Genomic DNA, 26,119 nt, shown 5'->3' on the forward strand with positions numbered 1-26,119 from the left:
TTAAAAGATATTTACAGAACATTCTACTAAACAACTACGGAATACACATTCTATTCATCAGCACATGAAACATTCTCCAAGATAGACCATATGACAACACAAAACAAGTATCAGTAAGTTTAAGAAGTATGAACTATATCAAGTATGCTCTCAAACCACAGTGGAATAAAATTGGAAATCAACTCCAAAAGAACCCTCAAAACCATGCAAATACATGGAAATTTAATAATCTGCTCCTGAATGATCACTGGGTCAACAATGAAATCAAGATGGAAATTTAAAAATTCATTGAACTCAATGATAATAGTGACACAACCTATCAAAACCTGTGTAATGCAGGAAAGGTGGTGCTAAGGGGAAAGTTCATAACCTTAAATGCCTACATCAAAAAGTCTGAAAGAGCACAAAGAAACAATCTAAGGTCACACCTCAAGGAACTGAAGAAACAAGAACAAACTAAACTCAAACCCAGTAGAAGAAAAGAAATAATGAAGATCAGAGCAGAACTAAATGAAATTGAAACAAACACACACACACAAATATAAAAGATAAATGAAACAAAAACCTGGTTCTTTGAAAAAATAAATAAAATTGATAGGCCATTAGTGAGACTAGCCACGAAAAGAAGAAAGAAAATCCAAATAAATTCAATAGAAATGAAATGAGAGGTATTACAGCTGATACCACAGAAATACAAAAGCTCATTGAAGGCTACCATAAACACATTTACATGTATAAACTAGAAAACCAAGAGGAGATGGATAAATTCCTGGAAATAGACAACACTCCTAGATTATACTAGGAAGAAATAGAAACTCTGCACAGACAAATAACAAGCAGCAAGATTGAAGTGCTGATAAAAAATTGTCAAAAAAAAAAAAAAAGTCCAGGAAAAGATGGATTTACAGCTGAATTCTGTCAGACATTCAAAGAATTGGTGCCAATCCTACTGACACTATTCCACAAGATAGAGAAGGAAGGAATCCTCCCAGCATCATTTTAGGAAGCCTATCACCCTTTTACCAACACCAGGAAAAGACATAACAAAAAAAAAAAAAAAAAAGAAAACTACAGCCCAATATCCCTGATGAACACAGATGCAAAAATCCTCAAGCTAACCAAATCCAACAGCATATCAAAAAGACAATCCACCATGATCAAGTGGGTTTCACACCAGGGATGCAGGGATGGCTTAACATACGCACGTCAATAAATGTGATCTACCACATAAACAGAATTAAAAACAGAAATCACATGATCAGCTCAATAGATGCACAGAAAGCATTTGACAAAATTCATCATCACTTTATTAATTCAATAGAAATGAAATGAGAGGTATTACAACTGATACCACAGAAATACAAAAACTGGCATAGAAGAGGCATACCTTAACGTAATAAAACCATCTATGACAAACCCACAGCCAACATTATACTGAATGAGGAAAAGTTGAAAGCATTCTCCCTAAGAACTGAAACAAGACAAGGATGCCTACTCTCACCACTTCTGTTCAACATAGTACTGGAAGTCCTAGCCAGAGCAATTAGACAATTGAAAGCAATTAGACAAAAGAAAGAAAGAAAGTGGATCCAACCAAACTGCTGAAGAGGAATCAAACTGTCGCCATTTGCTGATGATCTGATTGCATATCTAAGAACCCTAAAGAGTCCTCCAAAAAGCTCCTAGAACTGATAAATGAATTCAGCAAGGTTTCAGGAAAAAAAATTAATGCACACAAATCAGTAGCTGTGCTATACACCACAGCAACCAAACTGAGAATAAATTCAAGAAATCAACCCCTTTTTAGAATACTTGTAAAAAAAAAATACTTAGGAATATACCTAACCAAGGAGGTTGAAAGACCTCTATAAGGAAAACTACAAAACACTGCTGAAAGAAATCACAGATGGCACAAACAAATGGAAACACATCCTCTTCTCTTGGATAGGTAGAATCAGTATTGTGAAAATGACCATACTGCCAAAAGTAATCTACAAATTCAATGCAATTCCCATCAAAATACCACCAATTGTTCCTAACAGAACTAGAAAAAAAATCTGAAAATTTATATGGAATGAAAAAAGAACCTGCATGGCCAATTCGAAACTGAGCAAAAAGAACAAATCTAGAGGCATCACATTACCCAACCTCAAACTATACTATAAGGCCATAGTCACCAAAACAGCATGGTAGTGGTATAAAAATAGGCACATAGGCCAATGAAACAGGATAGAGAACCCAGAAATAATGCCAAATACAGTCAATGTATCTTCAATGAAGCAAACTAAAATATAAAGTGGAGAAAGGACAACCTATTCAACAAATAGTGCTGGGATAATTGGCAAGCCACATGTAGAAGAATGAAACCAGATCCTCATCTCTCAACATTTACAAAAATCAACTCAAGATAGATCAAAAACTTAAATCTAAGACCTGAACCCATAAAAATTCTAGAAGATAACATTGGAAAACCCCTTCCAGACATTGGCTTAGGCAAAGACTTCATGACCAAGAACCCAAAAGCATATGCAACAATAACAAAGATAAATAGATGGGACCTAATTATACTAAAAAGCTTCTGCACAGCAAAAGAAACAACTAACAGAGTAAAGAGACAACCCACAGAGTGGGAAAAAATCTTTGCAATCTATACATCTGACAAAGGACTAACATCCAGAATATACAAGGATCCAAACAAATTAGCAAGAAAAAACATCACACAATCCCATCAAAAAGTGGACTAAAGGCATGGATAGACAATTCTCAAGTGAAGATATACAAATGGCCAATAAACATATGAAAACATGCTCGACATCACTAATGACCAGGGAAATGCAAATCAAAACCACAATGTGATACCACCTTACTCCTGCAAGAATGGCCATAAGCAAAAAATTTAAAAAAAAAATAGACATTGGCATGGATGTGGTGAAAATAGAACACTTTTACACTGCTGGTGGGAATGAACGCTAGTTCAACTACTATGGAAAACAGTGTGGAGATTCCTTAAAGCACTAAAAGTAGATCTACCGTTTGATCTAGCAATCCCACTACTGGGTATCTACCTAGAGGAAAATAGGTCATTAAACAAAAATAATAATTGCATAAAAATGTTTATAGCAGCACAATTTGCAATTGCAAAAATATGGAGCCAGCCCAAATGCCTATCAAACAATGAGTGGACAAAGAAATTATGGTGGCCGGGCATGGTGGCTCACACCTGTAATCCCAGCACTTTGGGAGGCGAGGTGGGCAGATCACCTGAGGTCAGGAGTTTGAGATCAGCCTGGCCAACATGGTGAAACCCCGTCTCTACTAGAATTACAAAATTAGCCAGGTGTGGTGGTGCGCGGCTGTAGTCCCAGTTACTTGGGAAGCTGAGGCAGGAGCATCGCTTAAACCCAGGAGGCGGAGGTTGCAGTGAGCCAAGATTGCGCCACTGCACTCCAGCCTGGACAACAAGAGTGAGACTCCATCTTTAAAAAGAAAAAAAGAAATTATGGTATATAGGCCTGGCACAGTGCCTCACGCCTGTAATCCCAGCACTTTGGGAGGCTGAGGTGGGTGGATCACTTGAGGTCAAGAGTTTGAGACCAGCCTGGCCAACATGGTGAAACCCCGTCTCTACTAATAAAACAAAAATTAGCTGGGCGTGGTGATGCATGCCTGTAATCCCAGCTATTCGGGAGGCTGAAGCACGAGAATCTCTTGAACCCAGGAGGTAGAGGTTGCTGTGAGCTGAGATCGTGCCATTGCACTCCAGCCTGGGCCACAAGAGTGAAACTCTGTCTCAAAAAAAAAAAAAAGAAAGTATGGTATACATATTACCCATGGAATACTACTCAGCCATAAAAAGGAACAAAATAATGGCATTCACCACAACCTGGATGGAATTTGGAATCAGAGACCATTATTCTAATTGAAGTAACTCAGGAATGGAAAACCAAACATTGTATGTTCTCATTCATAAGTGGGAGCTAAGCTCTGAGGATGCAAAGGCATAAGAATGATACAACAGACTTTCAGGACTTGGAGAAAGGGTGAGAGGGGGTGAGGGATAAAAGACTACATATTGGAACAGTGTACACTGTTCATGTGATAGGTGCACCAAAATCTCAGAAATCACTACTAAAGAACTTATTCATGTAACCAAACACCACCTGTTCCCCCAAAAACCTACTGAAATAATAAATAAATAAATTTTTGAAAAATCCAGTTGAAGATAAACTGCAAACAAAAAAAAATTTTAGAATACTGAGATAACCTTCTGTAATGAGCTCAAGGATACATTACGATTAAGTGACAGTTGCTTTTGTAAGACTTTGAAGCCAAAGATCTTTTATTCTCTAGTCATCTGACCCAGCAAAAACTAACTCTCTGGTAATTATCATTTTGTTCACATATGTACCCTTTTCTTTTCTTTTCTTTTTTTTTTTTTTGAGACAGAGACTCCCTCTGTCACCCAGGCTGGAGTACAGTGGCGTGATCTCGGCTCACTGCAGCCTTTGCCTCCCAGGATCAAGTGATTCTCTTGCTTCAGCCTCCTGAATAGCTGGGATTCCAGATGCGTGCCTCCATGCCTAGCTAATTTTTTTATATTTTCAGTAGAGACAGGGTTTCGCTATGTTGGCCAGGCTGGCCTCAAACTCCTGGTCTCCAGTGATCTGCTTACCTTGGCCTCCCAAAGTGCTGAGATTGCAGGTGTGAGCCACCGCGCCTGGTCCATATGTGCCTTTCTTGTTATTTTTCTAAAACCTCTCTGAAACAAGAAAATAAATTTCCCTTCCTTCTTTAGATTTATTTTATGTTTGTTTGCTCTTGATTTTGTTTAGTAAATTTTGTCAGACAGCAAAGCAATCTTTATGCAAGATTTAAAAATCAAACCACTCTACAATTTGGCTGCAGACTATTTTTCAGAACTTATCTTCTAATACTTCCCCTCATCAACCTTCTACCCATTATAAACTGGTCTATCAACTCTGCTCAAAGCATATGATGCTCATTTTCTCCTTATGTTCTTTGTTTATGTCATTCTAACTGAAATCTTTCCTCTGGCCAGTTTCCAGTTCTTCTTTTTAAATTTTCTACTTAAATTCTGTCTCCTCCATGAAGCCAGCTCTAATCAATTGAATAGCACATATGGTTTATTCTGCTTATTTGAAACATAATTTCATATAATTTTTATAAGATAGCTTTGCACTGCCAGGCTTAAAGCCCAGAAACTGTATTTCCCAGAATCTTCTGCCAGTAGGATTCTGGTAAGTGTCTTCCAGTGAGAGGATTTCTCTCGAGATTTGAAAGGCAGAGGAAAAGTCAATGCTACTTAGAGTATTATAGCTGACACATGCACTTGACTGAGAGCAAACAGATCAAAAGTCAATTTTTACATTTTTGCATGAACTTACTGTCAACTTCCTTCAAGCCACAACAAACCAACTAAGCAACTACCATGACTATCATTACAAGTAAATAAATAAATCAGCCCAGACTAAACAAGCCTTTGTCGTTCAAGGCTTAAAACAATCCTCGAAGCCAGGCGCAGTGGCTCACGCCTGCAATCCCAGCATTTTGGGAGGCTGAGGCAGGCGGACCACGAGGTCAGGAGATTGAGACTATCCTGACTAACATGGTGAAATCCCTTCTCTACTAAAAATACAAAAAAAAAAAATTAGCCGGGCATGGTGGCAGGCACCTGTAGTCCCAGCTACTCGGGAGGCTGAGGCGGGAGAATGGCGTGAACCTGGGAGGCAGAGCTTGCAGTGAGCTGAGATAGCACCACTGCACTCCAGCCTGGGAGACAGAGCGAGACTCTATCTCAAAAAAAAAAAAAAAAAAAAAATCCAGTCACCAAACTTTCATGAACAGTAGGCAAGCTGCACAGTTGAAGGAACACACTCCTTATACCCACTCCCAGGGGAATAATGACAAGGAGGGGAATTCTAGAGGGTGAAGGCAGCAGCCAGAAAGAAAACAGACAATGGAATTCCTCACAGGAAACAGAATTTAGGTCTAATCAGGGAGCCTCCACTACTTTCTCTGCGTGCGTGTGCATGTGTGTGTGTGTGTGTGTGTGTGTGTGTGTACTGAAGTGTGAATGGGATTGTTGAGTGTGGTTATACTGTCCTGTTTGTATATGGCGATACGTGTGTGGAGGGAGGGACAGGCAATTCATCTTCTTATTTCATAGATTCTCAGACTGAGAAGGGCCATGTCTAGACCAGATGGAGTACTCATGTATCACCAAGAAATTCTGGTCTTGTAAGCTGGTTGTAATGACTGCTTGGTTCTTTGGATTTTCATCTTTGTAGAGGGAGTAAATATGTTTCTTGCATGATAAAAGAAATAGAAAAATATAGGTGGCAAACAGAAGGGTGAGTTGTGGCAATAATACTATGTATTCATTCACTCCTATTTCATTCCCTCTTCCTGTGCTCACTGGAAGACGACATTTCCCAGACTTCCAAGAATGTTACTGAGTTCTGGAATGTAAGTAGAAGGGACAAGTATCACTTCTGTGCTGTGGCAGTTATGGATCTGTGAACTTTGCACACGCCTTCTATTTTCTTTTTCAGTTACCATTTCAACTTTGCACATGCCTTCTATTTTCTTTTACAGCGCCCATTTCAGAAGCCATGTTTTCAGATGACACAGGTAGAAGATGGAAGCAGCCTGTGACCAGAATCACTGCTTAGGGTCTTGCTGCCTAGGAATCCCCACTCTACCTGCATCAGACTGTGAAAGGACTGAGAAACACACTGATTTTGAACATAGCCCATACTTTAATGGGGATGTTTGTTACAGCAGTTAGCATTAAAAACCTTGGCTAGGCATTGGTCATAATTGTAGAACAGAGCAAACGAAGGGAAACTGGAACACAGAAGTCAGTGAGAACTTTATGGTTAAGGAAAAATAAGGGCAACCAGGATAATTTGGTTCTTTGCCAAACAGGAAGGTGAAACCAAAGGTATATTGGAGGTCAGAAAATCAGTTCAGCACGTGATATTTTCATTTAGTTGCCTGTATGTCTGTCTGGTCTCCAGCTTGAGATAAGAGGCAGCAGCTATTCACTTTTGCATCCCAGCACCTGGCATAGAACAGATGGGATGAAATGTTCAAACTGAGCTTAAGCTTCAGGGTGCTTATCAAAGCAGGGAAGATATGCGAGAGGAGATGATTCAGGTCCAGGGTAGGTCAGGGGTCAGGTATCTAAACCCAGTTTCTTAGGAAGCTGGATCCTCCGAACCAGGGAGAACAGGCTGGATATGCACTGAATTTCCCCGCAGCACTGATCTAGAGACTCTCATAGAGTCCCTTTTATTCCTTGGCCTAGGGTTACGAACGCTTATAGCGTCTGGAAAGACTCAACACCTCAAAAGAGACTTTTAGTAGATAGAGCAAATACACTTATGGAATTGATAATTAAGCTTCAATATCACAACACATAAGAATCATATTTAAACTATACGTCTATGGAGGAAAAGCCGACAGACAGAAAAAAACAAAGGTCTCCATATGGACAATAGATGCAGAGAAGAAAGGAAATAACAATCGGAGATCAGTGAAATGGGGAACAAAGATAGAGTAGAGAATCAACCAAAATAAAAGCTAGTTCTCTGAAAAGTATAATTAAAATAGACAAATTTCTGGCATGCCCAATCAGGAGCAAAAAAGAGAAGGTCTCAAAAGAGAATACTACAAATGAAAAGAAGCTTGTAACTACAGAGAGAATAGTTTTAAAATAAGAGTTAACATTTAATATTTATGCTGATAAATTTAATTACTTAAAATAGATAATTTCCTAGAAAACTCATCAAAACAAATTCAGAACAGAAACGTGAATAGACCTATATCCATAAAAGAAATTATTAGTTAAAAGCCAGTTTACCAAAACAAATAACAAAAACATCAAAAACAAATAAGCCAATAAACACTACCAGACCCAGAAACTTTTATCAGTACATTCTAGCAAATATTAAAACAATGGATAGTCCCAATCTTAATTGTTTCAGAGATTAGAAAAAAGGGACTTGGGCCAGGCACGACGGCTCACGCCTGTAATCTCAGCACGTTGGGAGGCTGAGGCAGGTGGATCACTTGAGCTCAGGAGTTTGAGACCAGTCTGGACAACATGGCAAAACTGCATCTCTCCAAGAAAATACAAAAATTAGCCAGGTGTGGTGGTACATTCCTGTAGTTCCAGCTACTCAGGAGGCTGAATTGGGAGGCACAAACATGGGAGATTGAGGCTGCAGTGAGCTGTGATCATGCCACTGCCCTTCAGCCTGGGTGAGACAGTGAGACCCTGCCTCAAGAAAAAGAAAAAAGAATAAGAAAAAAAGAAGAGGGACTCTCTCCAATTCACTTTATTAGGCTGTACAACATTTATACCAAAAGTATGTAGAACAAAACACACTTAGAAACATGGATATAACCATACTAAACAAAAAATCAGCTACTCAAAACCCGTAAGATATTTAAAAATATGTATCGAGGCCAGGTTGAGAACTGGTTTATTCCTGTGATACGATCTTGGTTGAAGGTTAGAAGAATCTATCAATAAAACTCCTCACAATAAAAGAGTAAAAGAGAAAAGCCATACAATTATCTTAACAGATGCAGAAGAAAACATTGCTAAAATTTAACTCATTTAAGACAAAAACTCTTAGCAAACTACAGATATGAGAGAGCCTCCTTAAGGTCATAAAGCATAACTACCACACACAGCAAATGTCATAAAGCCAGTAATAAGCAGATATATAAAGGAAAACAGATATAAAAATACACTGGCTGGGCACAGTGGCTTAGCCTGTAATCCTAGCACTTTGGGAGGCCAGGGTGGGAGGAGTGCTTAAAGCCAGGAGTTTGAGACCCACCCGGGCAAGGATGTGAGACCCTGTCTCTACAAAAAATAAAACAATTAGCTGGGCATGGTGGCCATTGGTAGTCTCAGCTATTCGAGAGGCTGAGGCAGGCGGATTGTTAAACTCAGGAGGCTGAGGTTTCAGTGAGCTAAGACTGAGTTGCTGTACTCCAGCCCGGGCCACAGACACAGCAAGATCCTATCTTCTTTTTTTTTTTTTTGAGGCGGAGTCTCGCTCTGTCGCCCAGACTGGAGTGCAGTGGCCAGATCTCAGCTCACTGCAAGCTCCGCCTCCCGGGTTTCCGCCATTCTCCTGCCTCAGCCTCCCGAGTAGCTGGGACTACAGGCGCCCGCCACCTCGTCCGGCCAGTTTTTGTATTTTTAGTAGAGACGGGGTTTCACCGTATTAGCCAGGATGGTCTCGATCTCCTGACCTCGTGATCCGCCCGTCTCGGCCTCCCAAAGTGCTGGGATTACAGGCTTGAGCCACCGCGCCTGGCCAAGATCCTATCTTCTAAAAGAAAGAAACAACAACAAAAATACTGATGCTAACTACTTTCATACAAAATAAAAGTAGCAGTTGAATAATTTGTTCACTTTCGAGCCTTTATTAAGGGTCCACTATGTGTCTAGCATTCTAAAATAATTATTTTTTAAGTGCCAAGATCATACTTAAAAGTCAGATGTAGAAATTTTCCCTTAAAATCTGCGAGCAAGTCAAGGGGTCATGCTATCGTCACTTTTACCCAATCTTGTACTGAAAGCACTACCAACACAGTAGGACAGAACCAAAAGAAAGAAAAAAAGAAAACAAGTTAAATGATAAAAGGCTTGAAAAAGAATAAACAATGCTCATCATTTTTCACTGATATTACATTATTTTTAGTTGATATGATGTTGATTTATTTGATCATATTAAAAAATCTTCTATACATTAAAAGATATTATATTCAATGTGAAAAGAAAACCAAAAAACTGAGAAAAGGCACTTTGAATACATACAACTGGTAACAGCTAACAAACTCTTACAAATCATTAAAAAAGTGATAATCCAATAGTAAAACTGTCAGTGATAGAAGAAAGCAGCACACAAATTAATCATCACAGATATGATCAAAGCTTAACAACACATGACAACATAAACATATGAAAAGCTGCCCATTTGTATTAATCAGGATAGACTTCGTTATGATGAGGTTACAAATTAAACCCCAAATCTCAGTAGCTTCACAAAACTGAAGTTTATTTTTTGGTCATGACACAAATCCAATGCAGGTTGACAGGGGACTCTGCTCCACAAAGAAACTAAAAGGTCCATGCTCCACTGTGTAGCTGCTGTACAATAAGAAACAGTTCAGGCTTGGCACGGGGGCTCAAGCCTATAATCCCAGCACCTTGGGAGGTCAAGGGGGGCGGATCATGACGTCAGGAGATGGAGACAATCCTTGCTAACACAGTGAAACCCTGTCTCTACTAAAAATACAAAAAGTTAGCCGGGCGTGGTGGCGGGCACCTGTAGTCCCATCTACTCGGGAGGCTGAGGCAGGAGAATGGCATGAACTCGGGAGGCGGAGCTTGCAATGAGCGGAGATCTCGCCATTGCACTCCAGCCTGGGCAACAGAGTGAGACTCCGTCTCAAAAAAAAAAAAAAGAAAAAAAAAGAAACAGTTCAAGAGTTATGCAAAAGCTTCTGAATTCTCTGCTCCTGAAGCAAGACTATATTGACTGAAAGTAGTTGACTGGTCAGACCTAACTGCAAAGGGGCTGGGAAACACATGGATATTCAGTGTCTCTGGCATAACTAGAAATTAGTGCAATCCAAATTAAGGCAATAGCAAGATGCATCTTATAACCATTAGGTTGAGGAAAAATAGTAACAAAAACTCCTATTACCAAGGACTGGTGAGGATGTGAAAAATGGAAGCAATCGTATACAGGTGTTAGCATGTAAATTGATGCAACATCCTAAGAGAGCATTTGTAACATCCTGACAAGTTAAAGATGCACATGCTTACGATCTAATATTTCCACATGTGCACAGAATGAGTCACGTGAAAATTATTCACTTAAAAATGTTTGTAATAGCAAACTATTGGAAGTGACTTAAATATTGGAGACAATCTAAGTATTGGGGAAAAATTAGAATAACAACCATATTCTTACTGAAAATTAATATTGACAGCATATTGAACAGAAAAAAAAGGAAGCCACAGAAGGCAACACACTGTGTACTATTATTATATAATGTTTTAAAACCTGCAAAACTATAACATATATGATGTATAGATATATAGATATGCAGTGTTCTTATAATAACATGCATGGAAATGATAAGTATTAATTTTAATTTATTTTTATTTTTATTTTTTGAGACAGAGTCTCACTCTGTCACTCAGGCTGGAGTGCAGTGACGATCTCGGCTCACTGCAACCACAGCCTCCCAAGTTCAAGCAATTCTCGTGCCTCAACCTCCTGAGTAGCTGAGATTACAGGTGTGTGCCACCATGCCCGGCTAATTTTTGTATTTTGAGCAGAGACAGGGTTTTGCCAAGTTGGCCAGGCTGGTCTAGAACTCCTGGCCTCAAGTGATCCACCCACCTCAGCCTCCCATAGCACTGGAATTACAGGCATGAGCCACCGCACTTGGCCTAATTTAATTTTTCAATAGTGTTAAAATGAGAGAATAAAGATGGTACATTAGGATACATCAGTCATATCCTTTAATTATAAAGCTACTTATATCCTTTAATTCTACTATAGGTAATAAAATCTAAGAAACTAATACTATTCCATATTCAAAAGTTATTCTTTATTATCACTTACATAGTTATACTAATGATAACTTAGAAAGTCTCAAATATTCAAAATGGCTAAATATGATATGACAACACATGAAATATTATGATTATTAGATGAGATAATATACATTAAGTAGTTAGTACAACACTTGGCACTTGACTGATGTTAGTTATCATCATCATCAGTATTATTTCTACTACTACTAATACTATTACTTTTACTAAAACAATAAGCATACAAACTAGGTTGATACATGGAAACCTATAACGTAAATAATGTTAACTGGAAAAAGCAGAATACTAATTATAATGTATATGTTAATGAAAGAAACATAAAATGTATGCATGCCCATTAACACTGATTTTAAAATAACTTGGAAACTTGGTAAAATTCAATGTTTATTAAGTTATTTTATGAACTGTATATTAAAAAATTATAATGGTCACTAACTTTTCTCAAAACCTTGTATTATTTTAAGTATCTGGCTGACTTTGCACAGGCATTTTTAAAAACATTAAAGAAAACATAACTGTGACATTTCATCTCATTATGGAATAAAATCTCTTCTTAAATGATTCATGGTTCCTGAAACATTAAGCTTTGAAAAGAAAAACAAGTTAACAATTGCTTATACTCCATAACTGTTTGCTTGGCAACTACACTATCTTTATCCCACATTTTATAGTTAATATGACTCTGTTTAATAAAAGAAACATCTATGAAAGCATTAGGAGAATCTAATAAGTAACCAAAACTATCATGTGCTTATAATTTTAATTTATCAGTACATTTTGTATCCCCTGATAAAAGTCAAAATGGAAATAGTTCATTGGTTATTTTATACCTTCATACTAGCACTGAATAAATGTCATATTTATCCTCATACAATGACCTACTTTAAGTTTTTTGGTAAGATTAAGAACGCAGCAACTATAGTGTGAAGTCTAGAGCATACCCCAAGCGAAAAGAGAAGGAAGATCATTTTCTTCCCTCAGTTCACTGGATCCTCTTCAGGGTTTACATATTGAGCAAAGTAAATGGGTTGTGAGGCTTAGAGCCATAGCACCTCTGTCTGGTAGAAGAAAACTTTGTCTCCTCTCCAAACAACTATACTGTGTTACAAGGAGCTGTGTCTTTCCATATTCTATACCTCTTTATCTAAAAATCTATTTGATGTTCTCTTTTGTGTCATCCATTCCAATTATCTGTTGGCATATATAGTCTATGCAGTATTGGGCATGGAATAGCTACACGAGTACGTCCTTGAGCTAGCAGGGCTGGGAATCATTACTCATCCAGAAGTGACATGGCACTGTGTAATAGAAGTATCATCTTTTTCATCCTAGATTCAAATTAAGATGTGGCTTTCCTACCCAAGGAAAAGAAATACAACACTTCTCATTGCTCAAGAGCAGAGACACCAGCTGGCAGAGGGAACACACGTACGGATAGATGGCTTAGATGACAGAGACATCTCCAGAGCTAATGAACATAAGCCATTTCTGGATTACCATTTTACATCTCTAGCCCATATAAGGATCAGAAATACTTAACTGTTCAAGACAAATACAGCTGTAACTAGAGACGTCTGAGAAAGACAGCAATGGAGGCCAACTGGAGTGCCATTAATACCAAGGATATCCATCACCCTCACAGCTCACTAAGTCACCCTAGAAAGGGCACACTAACCGTATTTTGAAGGTGTTCTCAGATTTAGTTTTCAAAGATCAACTGGAGAAAAACAAGATTTTGAGATAAAATCTTGGTGACAGAGTTAGTACCTTAATAATCTCTTATAGTTCACAGGCTCTGCCTCATTTCTGAGATTTGATATTACAAAGATTATCACCCTAAACTAAGTGGAGTTTTGTTTGTTCATGTAAACTTAAACTTATCCATGTAAGACCACAAAGAAACTAGTCACAAACCAAGACTTAACCAATGAAGTAATTTCTCTATTGAATTAGTTGGTCATAAACCATACAGCCAGACAGATAAAAGGGAGGATAATAAGTACACATTAATTATGATTCTTTGCATAAATAACATGTTACAAATGGGACTAATTTCATGAGAGTAATAGAATCACTTCAAAACATTTTTATGATCAGTTTCAAGAGTATATTTCATTTAGGAAGTGATTCATTTAAGGTCTCATCACCTCAAAGGAGTTGATACATAAGTGTTACCTAAAAATATTCCTCAAATCCCACGTTTTTTTCCCAAAATGCATTTGTTTAGTGAGTATATTTTTGACACTGAATGTTTACTAATTGTACAGTAAACCAAATTTCTACCACACATTTGAATTAATCATCTATAAGTTTGGACATGCAAATATTTCAGTTAAAAAGACACAAAAATTAGTTTGAGTCAAGAAAGGAAACCATAATAGATAGCTGAAATAATTTTCCAGAAAAAAATCAAAGTATAATAAGTTTTAGGAAAGATATTTTTATTTCTTTAAAAATAAACCATATACTCTTGCCATAAATTAAACACTAAGTAATAGCTCAGTGCTGCTCTTGAATTGTCTTTGAAAATAAAATTACAATTATTTTTATAGTAACTTCCTATTAAAATCAGAAACTAGAGTTTTAAAAAATTTTGCCTGCAGTGAATTCAAAAAAGTTTGGAGAATATATTGTCTTAGAACTGGAAAAAACGTAGCTCTATAAATGTCATGGTGGCTAATAACAAGAAAATTTTAAAAAATAGATGTTGGCATGGATGTGGTAAAAAGGGAACACTTCTACACCACTAGTGGGAACATAAACTAGTACAACCACTACAGAAAACAGTGTGGTGATTCCTTAAAGAACTAAAAGTAGAACTACCACTTTATCCAGCAATCCCACTACTGGGTATCTACCCAAAGGAAAAGAAGTCATTATCCAAATAGATACTTTCACATGCATGTTTGTAGCAGCACAATTCACAATTGCAAAAATATGGAACCAGCCCAAATGACCACCAATCAATGAGTGGGTAAAGAAACTGTGGTTGGTGTGTGGGTGTGTGTGTGTGTATGAAGAAATACTATTCAGCCATAAAAAAGAATGGATTAATGGCATTCACAGCAACATGGATGAGACTGGAGACTATCATTCTAAGTGAAGTAACTCAGTAATGGAAAACCAAACATTGTTCTCACTCGTAAGTGGGAGCTAAGCTCTGAGGATGCAAAGGGATAAGAATGATACAATGGAATTTTGGGGAAAGGGTGGGAAGGAGTTGAGGGAAAAAAGGCTACAAATTGGGTATAGTGTATACTGCTTGGGTGATGAGTGCACCAAAATCTCACAAATCACCACTATTGGGTTACTCATGTAACCCAATACCACCTGTTCCTCAAAAACTTATGGAAAGAAAATAAGTAAGTAAGTAAGTAAATAAATAAATAAATAAATAAATGTGTGTCATGGTGGCTAGTTAGGAGTATTATATATACTTAGTAAGTAGGCATTCTCTTCAAATGAAAAGATTAAAGATTAGAAAAGTGTCAGGCTATAAAACTAATATAATTACTTTTGGTGTACGTAATACAATACAATAAGTAATACAAAAGTAATACAATACAATTACTTTTACTAATTACAATCATTTGGGTGGACAAACAAATGATCAAATCCTCATGAAACATTTTGGATTAAAGAAGTTTTTCTATGCTGTAAACTCAAAAAGCTAGAGTGTCTCTTCTCCAAATGACTGCAACACCTCTCCAGCAAAGGCACAGAACTGGGTGGAGGCTGAGATGGCTGAATTGACAGAAGTAGGCTTCAGAAGATGGGTAATAAAGAACTTCACAGAGCTAAAGGAGCATGTTGTAACCCACTGCAAAGAAGCTAAGAGTCATAATAAAACAATACAGGAGCTGATAGCCAGAATAACCAGTTTAGAGAGGAACATAACTGACCTGATGGAAGTGAATAACACAATACAAGAAATTCACAATGCAATCACAAGTATCAATAGCAGAACAGACCAAGTGGAGGAAACAATATCAGAGCTTGAAGACTCCCTTTCTGAAATAAGACAGGCAGACAAGAATACTGAAAAAAGAATGAAAATGAATAAACAAAACCTCTGAGATATATGGGATTATGTAAAGAGGTCGAACCTATAACTGACTAGGGTACCTGAAAGAGATGAGAGAATGGTACCAAGTTGGAAAACATACTTCATATGCTGAAAAACGTATATCATCCAGGAGAACTTCCCCAATTTAGCAAGACAGGCCAACATTCAAATTCAGGAAATCCAGAGAACCCCAGTAAGATACTCCATGAGAAGAACAACCCCAAGATACATAATCATCAGATCCTCCAAGGGCAAAATGAAAGAAAAAATGTTAAGGGCAACCAGGGAGAAAGGCCAGGTCACCTACAAAGGGAAGCCTATCAGACTAATGATGGACCTCTCAGTGGAAACTCTACAAGCCAGAAGAGATTAGGTACCTATACTCAACATCTTAAAGAAAAGAATTTCCCACCCAGAATTTCATATCTGACCAAACTAAGCTTCATAAGGAAAGTAGAAATAAGATCCTTTGCAGACAAGCAAATGCTAAGGGAATTTGTCACTACCAGGCCTGCCTTGCAAGAGCTCCTGAAGGAAGCACAAAATATGGAAAAGAAAAACTGTTACCAGCCAATACAAAACCATGCTGAAGTACACAGATTAGTGATACTATAAAGCAACCACATAAACAAGTCTGTAAAATAAGCAGCTAGCATCATGATGATAGGATCAAATTCACACATAACAATACTAACCTTAAATGTAAATGTGCTGAATGCCTCAATTAAATGACATAGAATGGCAAGCTGGATAGAGTCAAGACCCATGGGTATGCTGTCTTTAAGAGACCTGTCTCCTGTGCAAAGACACACATAGGGTCAAAATAAAGGGATGGAGGAAAATTTCCAAGCAAATGAAAAACAGAAAAAGCAGAGGTTGTAATCCTAGTTTCTGACAAAACAGGCTTTAAACCAACAAAGATAAAAAAGACAAAGAAGGGCATTGCATAATGGAAAACGGTTCAAGTCAACAAGACTAGCTAACTATCCTAAATATATATACACCCAATACAGGAGCACCCAGATTCATAAAGCAAGTTCTTGGAGACCTACAAAGAGACTTAGACTCCCACACAACAATAGTGGGAGCTTTAACTTCCCACTGAAAATATTAGACAGATCATTGAGACAGAAAATTAACAAAGACAGTCAAGACCTGAACTCAGCTCTGGATCAAGCAGACCTGATAGATACCTACAGAACTCTCTACCCACAAAAAACAGAATATATATTCTTCTCATCACTACACAGCACTTACTTTAATACTGATCCCATGATCAGAAGTAAAACACTCCTCAACAAATGCAGAAGAACTGAAATCATAACAGTCTTTCAGACCACAGTGCTATCAAATTAGAACTCAAGATTAAGAAATTCACTCAAAGCCACACAACTACATGGAAATTGAACAGCCTGCTCCTGAATGACACTTGGGTAAATAATGAAATTAAGGCAGAAATCAGTAAGTTATTTGAAACTAATGAGAAGAAAGAAACAATGTACCAGAATCTCTGGGACTCAGCTAAAGCAGTGGTAAGAGGGAAATTTATAGCACTAAATGCCTAACATCACAACTAAAAAACTAGAGAACCAAGAGCAAACAAACCCCAAAGCGAGCAAAAGACAAGAAATAACCATTATCAGAGACGAACTGAAGGAGATAGAGACATGAAAAACCCTTCAAAATATCAACAAATCCAGGAGCTGCTTTTTTGAAAAAATTGGATAGACCACTGGCTAGACTAATAAAGAATAAAAGAAGGAAGAATCAAATAATCAGAAATAATAAGGGAGATATCACCACTGATCCCACAGAAGTACAAACAAGCATCAGAGAATACCACAAACAGCTCTACGCACATAAACTAGAAAATCTGGAAGAAATGTTTAAATTTCTGGACACATACACCCTCCCAAGACTGAAACAGGATGAAACTGAATCTCTGAATAGACCAATAATGAGTTCTGAAATTGAGGCAGTAAGAAATAGCCTACAACCAAAAAGAGCCCAGGACCAGAAAGATTCACAGCTGAATTCTGCCAGAGGTACAAGGAAGAGGTGACATCATTTCTACTGAAACTATTCCAAAAAATTGAAAAGCAGGGACTCCTCCCTAACTCACTGTATGAGGCCAGCATCATCCTGATACCAAAACCTGGCAGAGACACAACAAAAAAAGAAAACTTCAGGCCAATATCCCTGATCAACATTGATGCAAAAGTTGTCAATGAAACACTGGCAAACAAAATCCAGCAACACATCAAAAAGTATAAGCACCATGATCAAGTCAGCTTCATCCTTGGGATGCAAGGTTGGTTCAACATATGCAAATCAGTAAATGTGATTCATCACATAAACAGTACTAAAGAAAAAAAAATACTTGATTATCTCAATAGATGCAGAAGAGGCCTTTGATAAAATTCAACATACTTCATGTTAAAAACTTTGAATAAACTAGGTATTGAAGGAATATACTTCAAAAGAATAATAATAATAATATGACAAACCCATAGCCAATATCATACTGAATAAGCAAAAGCTGGAAGCATTCCCCTTGAAAACTGACACAAAACAAGAATGCCCTCTCTCACCACTCCTATTCAACATAATATTAGAAGTTCTGGTCAGGATAATCTGGCAAGAGAAAGAAAGAAAGTGTATTTAAATAGGAAGAGAGAAAGTCAAACTATCCCTATTTGCATATGACATGATCCTATATCCAGAAAACTCCATTATTTCACCCAAAAAGCTTCTTAAGCTGATAAGCAACTTCAGCAAAGTCTCAGGATACAAAAGAAATGTGCAAAAATCATAGCATTCCTATTCACCAACAACAGAGCCAAATAATGAATGAACTCTCATTCACAATTGCTACAAAAGAATAAAATACCTAGGAATACAGCTAAAAAGGGAAGTAAAGGACCTCTTCAAGGAGAACTACAAACCACTGCTCAAAGAAATCAGAGAGGACACAAACAAACATAAAAACATTCCATGCTCATGGATAGGAAGAATCAGTATCATGAAAATAGTCATACTGCTCAAAGTAGTTTATAGATTCAATGCTATTCCCATTAAACTATCATTGACATTCTTCAGAGAATTAGAAAACAACTATTGTAAAATTCATATGGAGCCAAACATACAAGACAAGCCTAAGCAAAAAGAACAAAGCTGGAGGTATCATGCTACCTGACTTCAAACTATAGTACAAGACTACAGTAACCAAAACAGCATGGTACTGGTACCAAAACATCATGGTACCAGTACAAAAACAGACACATAAACCAATGGAATAGAATAGAGAAGTCAGAAATAAGATCGAACACCTAAAATTATCTCATCTGTGACAAAACTGACAAAAGCAAACAATGGGAAAATGATTCTCTAATAAATGGTGTTGAGAGAACAGGTTAGCCATATGCCAAAAATTGAAACTGGACCCCTCCCTTACACCTTATACAAACATTAACTCAAAATAGATTAAAGACTTCTAGGATTTTTATAGTTTTGGGTTTTACATTTGTTGTAAACACTTTACAAGAAAATATAGGCAATACCATTCAGGACATAAGCATGGGCAAAGATTTCATGATGAAAACGCCAAAAGCAATTGCAACATAAGCAACAATTGGCAAATGGAATCTAATTAAACTAAAGAGCTTTTGCACAGCAAAAGAAACTGTCACCAGAGTGAACACACAACCTACAGAATGGGAGAAAATGTTTGCAACTTATTCATCTGATAAAGGTCTGACATCAAGTTGACAAGGAACTTAAACAAATTTATAAGAAAAAAAGTCCTATTAAAAAGTGGGCAAAGGACATGAACAGACACTTCTCAAAAGAAGACATTTATGTGGCCAACAATCAGGAAAATAACCTCGACATCACTGATCGTTAGACAAATGCAAATCAAAACCACAATGAGATACCATTTCATGCCAGTCAGAATGGCTATTGTTAAGTGTCAAGAAAGAACAGATGCTGATGAGGTTGCAGAGAAAAAGAAATGCTTTTACACTGTTGGTGGAAGTGTAAATTAGCTTAACCACTATGGCAGAGAGTATTGATTCCTCAAAGATCTAGAACCAGAAATACCATTTGACCCAGCAATCCCATTACTGGGTATATGCCCAAAAGGATATAAATCATTCTATTATAACAATACATGCACACATATGTTCACTGCAGTACTACTTACAGTAGCAAAGATATGGAATCAACCATAATGCCCATCAATGACAGACTGGGTAAAGAAAATGTGGTACGCATACACTATGGAATACTATGCAGCCATAAAGAGGAATGAGATCATGTCCTTTTTAGGACATGGATGGAGCTGGAAACCGTTATTCTCAGCAAACTAACGTGGGAACAGAAAGTCAAACATTGTATGTTCTCACTTATAAATGGGAGCTGAATCATGAGACCACATGTACACAGGGAGGGGAATAATACACACTGGGACCTGTCGGTGGGGTAGCTTAGGATGAGGGACAGCATCAGCAAGAATAGCTAATGGATGCTGGGCTTAATACCTAGGTGATGGTAGGAATCTGTGCAGCAAACACTATGGCACGCATTTACCTATGTAACAAGTCTGTACATCCTGCACCTGTACCTCTGAACCTAAAATCAAAGTTGAAGAAAAAAAAGAAATTTTTCTTTTCACTGGCAAAACAATTATGTGCATTTTGGATTTTTTCTTACTAAGGGAAACAAAATTTTACACATTAATGCCTTTATGCTATCATATCTATAGTAGTCCTTATTTTTTCTTGTTAAAATTTATGTAAATACTTTCCATTGATTATGTATTACTTCATAATTATGAAACATCAATAAAGTGATTTTTATTTTAAAAAATTACAGCTGAACATTTTACTTTATGCCAAGAAGGGAAAATGCATCTCATGCATTTCTATTATGCTTAGAGGTACCGTAGGAAGATCTATCGCACTTGACTATTTCCTACGTTGGAGGCTAGAAAAATATTTATTTATTTATTTATTTATTTATTTATTTATTTATTTATGAGATGGAGTCTCATTTTTGTTCCCCAGGTTAAAGCGCAAAGGCATGGTCTCAGCTCACTGCAACCTCTGCCTCCAAGGTTCAAGCAATTCTTTCTGCTTCAGTCTCCCAATTAGCTGGGATTACAGGAGCCCACCACCCAATCCCGGCTAATTTTTTTTGTATTTTTAGTACAGATGGGGTTTCAACATGTTGGCCAGGCTGGTCCTTTTTCTTTCTTAATAGTAAACATTTTGGCATTTTACTTTTTATATATTTCTTTTCAAAGTTTTTTATTTTACGTTTGGGGGTACATGTGAAGGTTACTAGGTAAACATGTGTCACAAGGGTTTGTTGTACATATCAGTACATCACCCAGGTATTAAGCCCAATACCTGATACTTATCTTTTCTGTTCCTCTTCCTCCTCCCACCCTCCACCCTCAAGGAGGTCCCAATGTCTGTTGTTTACTTCTTTGTGTTCATAGTTCTTATCATTTAGCTCCTATTTATAAGTGAGAACATGTGGTATTTGGTTTTCTATTCCTGTGTTAGTTTGCTAGGCATGATAGCCTCCAGCTCCATCTATGTTCCTGCAAAAGGCATGGTGTCATAGAAACAATTGTTATTGAGCAGAAGTAAAACCATCTACTAAAAATTATCACTGTCTGTTCGATAATAGGAGTATCCAAAGAATTTTTGGCTGAATGCAACCACGGATTAAAGGTACTATACAAAAAGTGCCTTTACACCACCAGATCCTCCCACAACACTCTCTCATGCCTACTTCCCTGCAAAAACAAACAAATGAAAAACTGAAAGGGTTGAAGGAAATGCAAGCAACAGAACGTGGAAATAGGAGAGCATAAAGAACCATGCTGGCTGGGTGCGGTGGCTCACACCTGTAATCCCAGCACTTTGGGAGGCCGAGGCAGGCAGATCACCTGAGGTCAGTAGTTTGAGACCAGTGTGGCCAACATGGCAAAACCCCATCTCTACTAAAAATACAAAAATTATCTGGGCATGGTGGTGTGCACCTGTAGTCTGAGCTACCCCGAAGGCTGATGCAGGAGAACTGCCTGAACTCAGGAGGCGGAGGTTGCAGTGAGCCGAGATTGTGCCACTGCACTCCAGCCTGGACAATAAAGCAAGACTCTGTCTCAAAACAAACAAACAACAACAACAACAAAAAACAAAGAACCATGCTAAAGATTTCACGTGGTCGCCTACAGAGCAAACATAGTTTACCTTGGTTTTTGGAGGTGGTTTTGGCATGTCTCTTTCTAAGCCTCTTGTTAAAAGGATGGGCAGGGAGTTCTTATAACTGGCCTCCTATAAAAGAAGTATAAAGGAAACATTAGAGATTAAAGAACATTTACCCTAACCAAAAATTATAAGGTAGTGAAAAACAGTTTTTAAGAGACAGCATTTCTGGACTGAGTTGTTCACATCAGAAGCTGGTGAAATTGTAACATAGAGTGAAAACTTTTCCTCTTATTTGTCATATACAACAGCAAAGTAAGATAAGATGGTGATGGAGTAGGTGGGAAATGTACAGTACGTATATTCAGAGATGATCATTAAAAATCTTATCTGCACTATTATGTCAGTTTATCACATACATATCTACTATAGACAGCTTGCTCTTCTTTTGAGAAGTGAATAGTTAAATCTCCAAAATATCAACCAACAAACTTAAAGTCGCCAACATTCCCCACATTTTACAGATGGATTCTGACTCTTTACATACTTGATCTTAAACAATTTCCTTCAGATAGTTTAGCAAACTACTATTAAATGGTGATAGTTTTGTATTAACACCCTATGGAAGAATATATGAGTATTTGTTTCCAGAATTATTAAACCTCCAAGTCCTTGGTTCACACCAAAACAACATTTACCAAAATAATGGCAGAAATTATAAGGAGGCAGCTGAGGCAGAGCTGTATAGATTTATTATTTATTCCTACATGATGAACAGAAATGACGGTAATCTTGTTTTGTTGTTTCAATAATGCAAAGCCTCACTTCCGAATAGCCATTAACTTGGATAAGCTTTCCATAGATGATTCCATCTCCAAATTAAAATAGGAAAAGAATACATAAAAGGAAAATTATAGACAACAAGAAGGCTAAGGAGAAAGTCAGATTTTTTTCACTTATTCCATAATCCTCTATATCCCATTTCTTCCCCAACATTCCTGCCATTCAATAATCTAAATCATATATTTTTAAAAGTTTAGTTTATGGCTAATTCGTTATAATCTTTTAAACATAATTTGAGTCTATATACTTCACAATATTACTAAAATTTGCTAGACTTATATTCATTTATTTCTAAAGAGAGCAATATATTATTAGGATAAAATGTCCCTAAAGAAAGTAACAACACTACTTATTATTAATAAAGATTGAATCTTATGATGTATTGGGCACTGCTAAAGACTCTGCATTTATAATGCCATTTTTACCCCCAATAGCCCTACGAGCTAGAAACTATTATCATTATCTCCCCTTTAAGGCTAACACAATGCAGGCTTACAGAAGTTAAGTAAACTTGCCCAAGGTCACAGGGGACTCAAAGATTGTTCTGTATAACTTTAGGGCCTGAGCTCTTAATACCTTTATATATTACTCATCTCCAATATACTATACTTGGCATCTTAAACCACTAAGTTGTGGAGCCATAGCATTTTAAAGCCAAAAGAGTTTTGTAAAGGTCAACTAGTCGGCCTCCCTGATTTTACAGATGAGGGACTTGGATTCTAAGGTGATGTGTCCAAGATCACATAGACAGTGGCAAAGCTGAGACTCATGTCTGGACCACAAAGCAGTACACAGCACCTGTTTTCAGGTTTGTGCTAGGGACAAATATTCCCAGATGCATAGGGGATTGGAAGCCTCTTCTAAGCTCTGGAGTAGCTGCAGGTACTGCCAACACTCTCAGCTGCCTGTGGCCTCATGTAGCCCTCATGTAAGTACCAAAGGGTACATTTCAGAGATCCCTAAATAAGTGTGCATTCCGGTCCTACCCTTTCCCACTAGTTACAGCACCTGCTGGTGGTAAGCTGCTTTCTGGAAATAGTGAATGAACCCATTCCTGCTTCTGACTCACTGTGAGAGGGATAAACTATATCCAGCATGACATTTAGGAGAGCCAAATGCATAATCCATTGCGTAATTTGACTATGCTTGGATAACACAATTATGCTTTATACTTGTACACATTTTTTAAACTACTGGTATGTAAATGCTAGAATATGATGAAAAGAAATAAGGCTGTTAAGGGAAATTAGTAGAAACGTCTGATTTTTGTCTATGTCTGTCTGAGTGTTTACAAATGCCTATAATTCTTTCTTCCTTATGCATAAAACAGAAGTGACAGTATTTCTTTATTCTATTTTCCAGTCCTGTCTCTGTGAATTAATGGGCACAAGGCTGACAGTCAACTCTTCCCTATAAGTCTCTGAAAGCATTTTTTCTAAACTCCTATTTGCAAATGTCACCTATATGAATTACATTTACTTTTTGTTTTACGACTTTAAACTCAGACAATACAGACAAAGTAAAGTTTAGCAGTCCGAGAATGAACTGGCAGATAAAAGATCTAGCTCAGGGAAGAAGTACTATTTATTGATGAAAAGACAAGTCAGCACCTGTTCAGAGTTGCGTTCCCAGTGCCCCATCAGAATGGTACTGAAACAGCAGCCCCCACGTGTGCAGCAAGCAGCCAGCAAGGGGACTGCAGAGCCACAGGACACAGGTAACACCTTCCTGTAAGGCCCATGGTACTTCGATTTCTGGAGAAAAGTTAAATAATTCAACTAGTAGCCTAAGCAAATAACTGGTGATAACTTATTCTTTTAAAACATATATTATGCAGTTAAGTATGAAATACTAAGATAAAACATTTTACAAACCTTTATAAAGCCATCTATATTTGTACATACGTATCTGAGAAAGCTGAAAATTTATGTCCACAGCAAAAACATAAACACAAATGCAAACAGTAGCATTATTCATAATAGCCTAAAAGTCGTGACAATCCAAATGCCCATCAGTTGATGAATAGATAAACAAGACATGGTATAGTCACATAATAGAATATTCTTCAGCTATAAAAAGGAATAAAACACTGACACCCACTACAACATTAATGAACTTTGAAAACATGCTAAGTGAAAGAATACAGACACAAAAGGATATATATTGTGTGATTCCACTTGAATGAAATGTCCAGAATAGGCAAATACTTAGTGACAGAAAACAGACTGATTATTGCCAGGGGCTGGGGGGAGTGGGGAATGTGGAGTGACTGCTAACAGGTCTGATGTACATGAGGTTTTTTTTTTTTTTTTTTTTTGAGACAGGTCTCACTCTGTTGCCAGGTTGGAGTGCAGTGGCACAATCTTGGCTCACTGCAACCTCCGCCTTCCAGGTTCAAGCGATTCTCCTGTCTCAGTGTCTGGAGTAGCTGGGACTACAGGTGTGCACCACCATGCCCAGCTAATTTTTGTATTTTTAGTAGAGACAGGGTTTCACCATGTTGGCCAGGATGGTCTTGATCTTTTGACTTCGTGATCCACACACTTCGGCCTCCCAAAGTGCTGGGATTACAGGAGTGAGCCACCGTGCCTGGCTGAGGTTTCTTTGTAGGGTGATAAAAATATTCTGGAATTAGGTAATGGTGATGACTGCACAGTTTTGTGAACACACACAAAGCCGTAGATTGTATACTTTATAAGAGTGAATTTCAATGGTATGTGAATTACATCTACATTTTTTACAAAGCCATGTAAAGAAAGTTCCCACATTCTTAAGGCAAAAGAGACCTTGGGCTTGTGTTCAAACTCTTCCTTTAGAACTTTTTGGAAATAGCTTGGAGGGGGATTTTTTTTTTTTAAGTGTTAAACTGCATGAAGGCATGAAAATTTATTCAACAAATATCAACTGAATCTTATTACTAGTTGGAATGGGTGGTATTCCAATGCTGGGCGCTGGAGAATGAAGTGTCAAACTGGACATTAATAGATCATATAGGGTATATCTATATTTATTTTAAACATTTGGTCTACTTACATGAGACTTTTGACTGAACCAGTTGCTCACTTTAATGACTTTGCATAACACCTACTTGCTTAAAACAGCTGTCATGGTATTATGAGAACACCAATTAAAAATACAATAAGGAAGGAAAAAATACCTTGTTTATCATGGCTTCTTTTGCTTAATATTCAACTACTGATGACATTTAAAAATATAAAAGCCCTCACTGTTCCCTCAGCCTTGCATACTACTCCCACAGCTCTTTTAAGGCTTGATCCCTTGCTTCATTCAGGTCTTTGCTAATTTCACTGGAGCAGG

At 37.5% G+C, this 26,119-nt stretch overlaps 1 protein-coding gene across 9 annotated transcripts in view; it reads right to left on the bottom strand.

Moving 5' to 3' along the window:
* The window catches only part of FAM13A (family with sequence similarity 13 member A), a 418,718-nt gene that overhangs the window by 166,634 nt on the left and 225,965 nt on the right, over positions 1 to 26,119 (bottom strand). For all 9 annotated transcript variants that reach the window (XM_033214803.1, XM_033214801.1, XM_033214804.1 and 6 more), the window contains one exon: positions 22,004 to 22,087. In XM_033214803.1, the coding sequence (XP_033070694.1) occupies positions 22,004 to 22,087 (84 nt within the window). The remainder of the gene's footprint in view (positions 1 to 22,003; positions 22,088 to 26,119) is intronic.

Source organism: Trachypithecus francoisi, unplaced genomic scaffold (genome assembly GCF_009764315.1).
Source record: "Trachypithecus francoisi isolate TF-2019V2 unplaced genomic scaffold, Tfra_2.0 Lachesis_group1, whole genome shotgun sequence".
Classification (NCBI taxonomy): Eukaryota; Metazoa; Chordata; class Mammalia; order Primates; family Cercopithecidae; genus Trachypithecus; species Trachypithecus francoisi.